This window comes from Gadus chalcogrammus, chromosome 18 (genome assembly GCF_026213295.1).
Source record: "Gadus chalcogrammus isolate NIFS_2021 chromosome 18, NIFS_Gcha_1.0, whole genome shotgun sequence".
NCBI lineage: Eukaryota > Metazoa > Chordata > Actinopteri > Gadiformes > Gadidae > Gadus > Gadus chalcogrammus.
The window spans coordinates 2,229,464-2,239,463 of NC_079429.1; the positions used below are offsets into that span (position 1 = coordinate 2,229,464).

Below are 10,000 nucleotides of genomic sequence, written 5' to 3' on the forward strand. Positions count from 1 at the left end.
CAGATAGATAGATTGAGTGATTAATTGCGGAATTAATTAACTGATTACTTGATTGGTTGAGATTGCTCACCTATGAATATTCATCTCCTGAGGCGGTTCCGTGGCTTTGTCGTAGGCAACTTTGGCCGACACGCCGAGCACTATAATGAAGGCAATGATCCCACACGTGATGTACACCGCGGTGTTCGTCTGGTCCATGCTCGGGTCGTACGTCTCCCCCGTCGGGACGGGCGCCGGGGACGGCGTCTGCACCCAGTCGGGCGAGTGGTAGTTCCGGCATGCTTTTTGGTCAAGCCGGTCCTTCTTGTACTCGCAGCAGAAGCGCAGGTAGCAGGTCCCGCAGCAGAAGCGGTGGTTCGTGTTGTTGCACACAAACTGTTTGTCATACTGGCCGCTCACGTCGTAGTAGCCCAGGCATGTGTCGTGGTTGCTGGCGGCCGTCGACAGGGGCACGTTCTTCTGCGACGCCGCGGTTGGAACCGCCGCGGAGGTGATGTTGTTTGCTGCGTCTTTGGGTTTCGCGCTCTTTTTGGGCACCTTGTTGGCCACCTTTTTCCCGCCGCCGGGGGCAGCGCCCAGCACGCACAGCGGGTCCAGGTATATGAGCAGAAGTAAAAGGTGCTGTATCCCCATCGCGCGATGAACGTGACTAAAAGAAAACCGGCTGGGTGCTTCTTCTTCTGAGGTGGAGGAGAGCTCGGCGGGGGGCGGGGGGGCGCGTCAGTGCGTCTTCACCCCGCGAGGACGCACGGCGGCCCGGGTACACTGGCTTCTGGAGACTGCTGGCCCGTCCGTCCTCCGCTCCATACTGCCGACGCGGTCACATCGAATGCATCTGTGGTGGATCCTCCCTCTCGTCGCTCGTAGGAAAAGCTCTTCTGTGCTTATTTTTTCGTATTTTGAATAGCCGCGAGGCTGCTTAGCGAACCGCACAGAAACTAAAAGCCCACTTTTGCCGCACTCTTCCGATATGAGTGGCCCCGCATGTCGCGGCAGTGCGGCGGACCGGTTGATAGTGTTCTTCGGGGCTGTTCCGTGACTCTCTCTGGCCGGTCGCTCTCCTCTGAGAGAAGTGTTCTGAAATGAGCAGCGAAATGAAGTCGCTGTCCAAGGTGCTGAAGGTGGACGCCGTCCGCCTGGAATGTTCACTGGGAGAGTCTACATCTTGCTCAGAGCCCCAGTGACGCTACAGCAGCAGGGGAGATAAACCAATGATATAACAACCCAAACCCGAGTCTGTGCATGTGAAAGTGGATGTTTTTTAAGCGTTGGTCTTATTATGTGTGTTTATCGAGGGTGAGTTACGCATGTCGAGGTAATTGACACATTTTCTTAGTTAATTTAATTTCGTATATATATATATGTTTTTTATCTTCAGGCTTTCAATTTGATCTACATTATCGCAAACACATAAAAAAAAATGCCCTGGCTCTATCTAATAAGCCTTGAGGCTGCATTTCGACTTCCACTTATTTTGAATGCATTTGACTAGCCTACTGGAAGCAGCTGAGAACCAAATCCTTGGAAAAACGGTGATGAAAACCCATAACTCATCCTGTCAGGGTATAAACAACTAACATACAAGTATGCTAAATGGTGTGTGTGTGGTTGAAGGCAAAAACAGCGAAGCCAAAAGCCATCCTCTTACCTCTTAGGAGATTCTCGCCCGGTGATGTCCCTTCTGTCGTGTGGCTCTCGGAGAGTGAGGAGAATATCAGAGCTCTACTGACTCCGTCTCTCCTCCTCCTCCTCCTCCTCCTTCTCCTCTCTGCTTCCCACCCTCCCGTCTCTTACATCACTTTGGCTCCGGCGTCACTCCTCCCCGACTATCGCTGGATTGGATTCACCCAGTCGGGCTGGGCTATATGCGCTAACACGTCTAAATGAAATGGCTTCACATTCCTCCTCCCGCCTTGCCCGCTCTGCATGCATGGACGCCGTTTACACACACACACACACACACACCCACACACACACACACACACACACACACACACACACACACACACACACACACACACACACACACACACACACACACACACACCTCCAGTGCGACCCCAGCCAGGGCATCGATACGTCTATAGTTTATCGATCCGTTTTTTAACGGCTCTCTCTTAGCTAGCAGCCTGTTTAGCGGGCGTTGTCGTTAGTGGGATCAAACCTGAAGCCAGCCTCAAAACCTGAGTTAATGCATTCATTTGTTCTGATAATGCGGATGTCGATTCAATTTGTGTGGCGATCAGTATCCCTATCTGTACCTGAGCGACGAGACGGGGGGAATACGCTCCTCGACGCATCGCATCCGATATGTCGCTACGTGGAATGTATGGGATTATGGACTTTATATACAGAATAGATATGTATAGCCTGTACACACACACACATTCACACACACACATGCACACACACGCCCTCTGACACACACTCAAACACAAACACACACGCACACAAACATACACACATCCGTACATATATACTTCCACACACACACACACACACATGTACACACATTCCCTCTCACACACACTCAAACACAAATACATACACGCAAACAAACATACGCACATCCGTACATATGCACGCACGCACACACACATGCACACTCACATGCACACACACTCATACACACGCAGAGCCCTCACACGCACAGTCTCACACACAATACCGAGAGAAGGAAAAGGGTTAGGTGAGCATCACTTCCTGTCCGAGCCCTCGAAGGACCTTGTTTGGCCTGGCCAGTGACAACCAGTGACACCAGTGATATGACCATGTGCTGTCTGTCGACACCTTCCACCCTGACAGGATTCCCCAGGGGAGTCCTAGCATAACAGTTGAGACGTAAAGTCGACATCCTTTTTACCGCTGTGCACAAACACGCACGCACGCACACTCAGACAGAGTCCAAAGCTCTACCTCTTCATGGGTTAAAATATAAAAAAGAACAGGTGGTTATTGAATGCCCACGACACAGTCCTTAAAAAAAAAGTGCTTAATAACGTTTTTCGGTTTAGCATTGCCTTCGAGAAGGACCAAAGCAGTATCAGGTGTTTTTTTCTTTGCTGTGCGCATATCGAGTGACACTACAGATAGAGTGTGAAAATATTTGTGCCTCAATTTCTCTCCGACATCACCGCTGATTGGTACGGCTGTGAAGCAGTTGCTTGGTAACCACTTTTTTTTTTTCATCTTTCTCTTTTTTCTCCCACCATGCCATCTATACTTGTTGTAATAAAAAATGCATCCCCCCCCCCCCCCTCACTAGTGCAGTGTTCACCAGGAGAGCCTTCTTCCCCCCCCCCCCCCCCCACACACACACACACACAAACAGACTAGTGCAGCGGTCACCGGGGGGGGGCCTCCAGCATAGGGTATGGATGTGCTCAGAGATGCGGGGAAGCGCAGACGTCAAGAAGTAAATGCATTAATAGCGGGCTGGACGAGGCAGCCCCCTGTGTGCGTACAGTACCGGCCTGCGGGTGGGCGGCGGGTGTGTCACCGCCAGGGGACGTACCGCTGCTCTGCTTCCTGGGATGACGCTGGGCTGCATGCGAGTGACACCCGAGCTTATTCCCATTGGGATGGATTCTTGACGGTTGTGGAGATAATAACGATTGGGAGTTGGAGCTAAAGCTATTGCGTTCGTTCTTTCTCTCCAATAATTCATGTCTGACTGTTGAATGGTATTATATGACTTTATAGGATTCTTATTTGACGTTATTAGACATTATACAATAATAGATGATATAATATTATATAATATTATAGATGTGAACGAGCACGTGAAGAAGGGAGACAAAATGGCTTCAATAACAAATACTTGCTGAGGATTTGTATCTATTTTTAACAAGCCCCAACATTGTTCGAGCAGGATATGAATATTTGATACGCGGCTCGGCCAGACTCACCGAACGCGCCTGACAGACGGAGACGAGCCGCTATGGAGAACAGGAGGCTCCGCAGGTGCGTTTTATACGCTCACCCGCTCCTCCCGGGGGGACGGTGGTGGTCCATCACTTTCATTCTGATCGAGTGGGCTTAGTTATACCACAGAACGGACCCGCCGTGATGACTCACAGCAATAACCTAAAGCCATGGAGGAGTTTCCTTTAAAAAAAGAAATAAACTACATCGGGTAAAGCCGGACCTAACAGCCGTGGAGTCTGTATTTTCGGTTCCCACTCGTGATGCAGGACATGTGGTGTATCATAGCTATTTGGTGCAGTGGAGTAGAACCAGCTGTATCAAGGAAGTGCCCGTTTCCTCCCCGCGGCTCCCGAGAACTTAAATGGCCACACGGAAAGTACATCGAACTGAAAAAAGATTTATTAACTCCCAAATATACCACGAATACCAAACTAAACGCCGGGGAGAGAAGTGGCAATTTGTGTTGTCAACCGCTGATAATTAAGCCCCACTGACACCTGGCAAGCCAATCAGCACGGCCCCCAGCCACACGTCCAACCAATCAAAGGCAGACTTCAATTAACTCAATGCATCAACACTGAAACACAAGAGACAAAAACGGTTTGAAGATAGTACACAGTTGGAGGGGAGACATAAACACAAACAATTAAAAAATATGACCAACGGTGACAACACATACATATTCATAAAATGCTAATTCATATTTAAACAGTTATTTTGGTGGAAACAATTGTTAAAGGAATGTCTCCGGCAGATAACCCATCACACATTTCAATACATACTGTAGCTAAAGGTCATCATTTAAGCGACATCCTGCTCAATGGAGATACAGGCAGTCACAGAGGTTCCCCAACGTCCAGAGTTCGCTCCAAGCTGCCTCTGATGCGACGACAGAGTGGTGAACGTCGTGAGAGAGGGAGCGTCGTGCGCTGCTCTCCCCCAGAACACGACAACACTTTGCTGTCACAGCTCAGACCGAGCGCCGGAGCGAATCGTCATCCGGTGCGATCGCCTCTGTGGCCCTCGCCGCCCTCGTCTCTGCATCTCGCCCTCTGCAGGGATTCGACCCCGGACTCAAACATGTCATGTTCCTCTGCCAGGGCATGCCAGACCCAACATTTCTTTTTGAAAACCCCCCCCCCGCCCTAAAAAAGTTTCTCCTCCATCCACCCCCAAATGACCGAGAGGAGACGGGGACAGGGTACAAAGGGCGGTTTTAAAGAGGAACCGCCCATCCGTGGGCTTAACTATGCATGCTGCTGAGTTCCCCGCTGAGGAGAAAATGCCTCGTCGAGAAGTTTGGGATAATTCTTCAGCTTTGGTCGCCCGTGGGGCGCCAGGCAGTCGGCGAAAGCGTAAGTCTGAAAATAAATGAAAAACACCGGAGGCCTCGTGGCTGCGCGCTCACAGAGCACGTCCCTCCATGGCAGGCCGGGTTAAGGTACGGATCTTGTCATTTTGTCTTGTTCCTTCCGCTCCCCATGCCCCGAACCTCGAAGAAAAAAAAAGACACGGGACTAAATCCCACAATCTCTGCGACAGCGGTTTCCCGAACCGCCGGAGCTGTGGTGCGTGCATTGTAATTTCGAGATTTATGGCGGAAGTACTGTTATTCAAATGAAGCCTTAAGAAACAGACTCCTCAAAAGTTCTTTAAGGAGTCAGGTGAAACGACGCCCTTTGAATAACAACAGGGCCGTCATATGGAGGATTGGGCTCTCTTGGGTTCTGCTATCCTCCTGCTCCTGCTCCTTTATAGCCAGGCCCAGGACTCTGGGCCTGGGTGTTTGATGTTGCTGTCAGCTTTTCACCGGGGCCATATCTCCAGCAGGGCACAGAAGTTGGCTAATGAGCCAATACTGCGAGAGGTATAGTAGGTGCTACGGAAGGGATATCCATATATTTATAAATCTCAACTATGTCAGCGCAGAGTTGAACACATTTTTACAAATTGCACGTAAGTTAGAAATGCAATTAAAAATGTGTAAAAAAGTTACAATCTGGATTCATAAGTGGTTCAATCGTCTTCAAAAATAAACTAATGTCATGTTTAAAACGATCATTCCAGCAACCAACCAGCATAATTGCCCACCGTAAAAATCCACAGCTTGTTCGATTTAACAAGCTTCAGATGTCACACAAATGACTACTTTCGACTCCATCATTTTACGAGACGCTTTCATTCACAAGTGCCTTTGCCCCCTGCATACTTTCAATTATCTCCAGCACCAGGGCTCATGGAGCTTTAAGGATAACCTGTAGCCTAATGAAGAGAGACATCCCCCCCCCCCACACACTCACACCTCTTACGTACCATTCAGACCCATATCAGTTAGGGTTTCGTACTGTATTGTCCTCTGTGTTGTACCGAACATACGCTATATTCAACATCATGCATCACCTTTTCTCTCCGTGCTCGGTAGTGAGAAAGTTGGCAGACCTAGCGGTAGTGAGGCCTGAGCAGACAGTGCTGGAGCGGCTAGCCACTGGCTTCAACAAACAAGGTCACCGCACAAGAGATGATACACATTTGGCCCACTCTACTCTGAAGGAGCCTGAGGGAGAGCTTCTCTCTCTCTCTCTCTCTCTCTCTCTCTCTCTCTCTCTCTCTCTCTCTCTCTCTCTCTCTGTCTCTCTCTCTCCATATCTCTCTCTCTCTCTCTCTCTCTCTCTCTCTCTCTCTCTCTCTCTCCATCTCTCTCTCTCCATCTCTCTCTCTCTCTCCATCTCTCTCTCTCTCTCTCTCTCTCTCTCTCTCTCTCTCTCTCTCTCTCTCTCTCTCTCTCTCTCTCTCTCTCTCAAACACACTAGCACACATGTGATGACACAATGTGTGATTCATTGGGAGTGTGTGTCAACGCTTTATATATTGATAGTGTTCTAACATGCGCGCCCTTACTTTGATACCTCGTCCGGCTCGTCCCCGAGCGGTGAGGGGGCGTTACATTGTCCGGTTTTATCGGATCGCTGCTTGTGTCAGTGTGTGCGTGGTCCAGGTGAACTCTTGCTCAGCAAATCGAGCGTTCATGCATACTTCACCATAAATACATTTTATTTCGGGAACTTGCTTCATCGTCTCGTTCAAGGCGATCTCGGTTTGGACGCTGGCGTTTCATTAGTCAGGACCAGTGGAGATCCGTGGGGACGGGGGACTCACAATCGATATAAATCACGCCCACCTTGTGTTTCTGACTAATCACGCTCGCATACAATTTTCGGACGGCCGTCGTCTGCCGCCGTTGCGTCAAGTTGCAACATCTCAGAGGTATACGTGTATGATTGTTCTTTCCGCAGTCAAGCACTTCGGTTCTTACGACCTCGCCAAAGTATGCACCCCGTTTTACCGTTAGTGAGGTGGTTTATGGAAAATACTGCCCCCTCCGCCCCCAGCCCATACACACACACAAATCATGCCAGATCTTCCCTGGGGATGACTTTTCCAGATGCCACTGTTTTCTTCTCCACTGAAGCATTACGGTAAATGTGCTTGTGTGTTTTTTGTGTGCGTGTGTGTGTATGTGTGTTTGTCTGTGGGTGCGCACGTTTGTTTGTGTGCATGCATGTGTGTGTGTGAATGTGTTCATCTGTGTGTCTGTCTGTGTGTGCATGTACATATTTGTATGCGCCTGTGCGCATCTTTGCCCGATGTGAGATGGTGTGTGTGCGTGTGTGTGTGTCTGTGTGTGCGCGCACGTGAAGAGAACACATGCACAAGCACATACAAACATGATGAGATGGTGTCACACACATACACACACACACACACACACACACACACACACAAACACACGCACCATATGCACACGAACACGCATCTCCGTTTGTCCTTTGTGCCCCGCATGTAGGCGTGCATGATCACATGCGCACAAGCCCACGGTGCATGTGTGTGCGCATGTGCTAGTGCATGTGCTCGGTGCATGCATGTGCACACACGCCGTAGATTAACTGTGTAAAGTGGGTCACAGCTGCCAATAAGGGGAGAACACTCTCCCATACTTCCTCAGAACGTTCAGCCAACCTCTGAGTTAACCTTTTATTCCTAACAAGCCTTTCAACTCCACTCAGAACACTGGCTTTGTCCGAGAAGGAGAGAGATAGCTGCAAAAACCCAGCCGGCAACCGAAAAAAAGATTTATTTTAACAAAACGACATTACAGTCCAATGAGCCCAGGTACTCTCAATCTTCAGATTCACCCTCCCTCCTTTCATCAGTCCGTGGTTTTAGTGCTGCCCTGTGAAACAGACAAAAGACGGATGCTGTTTAACTGCTGGATTCTCAATGTTTTGGCTGAGGATAATACCCTTCTCCTTTTGTGTATTGACATCGCTTCAATTGCATGGTTAGCCTGAATAGCCTGATTCTACCACGGCGTGTTTCTTATATCGCCGGTACAATCACACACACACACACACACACACACACACACACACACACACACACGCACACATGCACACACGCACACACACACGCACACACACAGATATACATGAATGCGGCTCAGAGGGGAAAGGCTAAACAAGCACATGGGATATTGTCTCAGAGCTTGGCAAAACAGTCGTGTAACCAATCGCAGCGTCTGAAGGTTGCCGGGTGGAAGAGGGTCATTTATCTTTCCGCGATCGCGCCGCACCGGAGAGAAACGAAAGGTTAAATAATCTAAATTCAAATTATCCAAAAACTTTTTACTTTCTTTTAGTCGTCCGCTATCCACTCCGATCACTCCTCTCTGTTTCCATCTCCTTGTCTCCCCCCCCCCCCCCCCCCCCCCCCCCCCCCACCCCCAGCCGTCGCCCCTCCAGCCCCCACCACCCCCCCACCACCCCCTCCCCCCCCCCCACCCCCCCTGCACCTGTCTCAATGCTTACATAATTAAATAGACACCGTGAGATGTGGACTCCAGCGAAGGTCAACAACGGGGCCATCTGCAAATTAAAAATGCATCTCCAGACATTTATTATGCCTGACACACAAAGAACCGAACGGCGGGGCTCGGACATCCGACATAATCGCCCGGCGTTCTCCTGCTCGCTTTAAGCAGGGCGCTTCTCCCTGGGTTTCTCCCGGCTCTCGCTCTCCCTTTTGCTTCCACTATATCTCCAGAACTTGCATCTTGAATTTGGCAGCGGTATCAATGATGGATGACTTTCCTGGCACACGGAAGAACAGACTCGTAGCAGGGAAGAGAGAGAGAGGCTGGTTGTTTTTGTGTGTGTGTGTGTGTGTGTGTGTGTGTGTGTGTGTGTGTGTGTGTGTGTGTGTGTGTGTGTGTGTGTGTGTGTGTGTGTGTGTGTGTACATTCTACCGCCTCGTGAAATGTTGTAACACCGTGGCTCGGAGTGGGCCTGTGTTATGGCTGAGGGAGTCACACTGCTCTCAGGAGAGCCCTGCTATTGCTCAGCTATCTATATGTCCGTGTTACCATATGAAGTGTTCTGGGCTCAGCTCCCTGTCGGCTGTTTCCTATTCACGTTTAACATGGGAACGACCCCGCTGCTGCCCCGGAGGCTTCCATGTGTGGAGAGAGAGAGAGAGGGAGAGAGAGAGTGAGTGAGAGAGAGAGAGAGAGAGAGAGAGAGAGAGAGAGAGGGCATGAGAGAGAGGGCATGAGAGAGAGATAGAGAGACAGAGCTTGCAAGAGAGAGCGCGAGAGAGAGCGCGAAAGCGAGTGCGCGAGAGAGAGAGAGGGAGAGGTTGAGAGAAAGAGTGATGGAAAGAGAGAGAGGGAAACGGGAGAGAGAAAGCGAGGGATAGAGAGAAAAAATGGAGAGAGGGTGATGGAAAGAGCGGGAGAGCACGAGAGAGAAAGTGTGAGAGAACGAGTGTGAGAAAGAGAGAGAGAGAGAGAGTGAGAGAGAGAGAGAGAGAGAGAGAGAGTGAGAGAGAGAGAGAGTGTTGGAAAGAGAGAAGGGGAGAGATGGGATTGCAGTTCTATATCACCTTCATATAGGAGCTGTAAGCCGGCTACAGGCGTGAGGATTTTAATCTAGTGCTATTTTGTTATCGTAGCTGCTCCTAAGCCTGAATCTCAGTTTGTCGCTCCTTTTAAAACCTTCTTTCGTTTTATTATGTGTGG

General features: G+C 49.8%; 1 protein-coding gene across 1 annotated transcript; it reads right to left on the minus strand.

Moving 5' to 3' along the window:
- Positions 1-66: 66 nt before the first annotated feature.
- LOC130371728 (protein shisa-6) lies at positions 67-633 on the minus strand. Its single transcript, XM_056577588.1, has one exon. The coding sequence runs from the start codon at positions 631-633 to the stop codon at positions 67-69; it is 567 nt and encodes a 188-aa protein (XP_056433563.1).
- Positions 634-10,000: the final 9,367 nt, after the last annotated feature.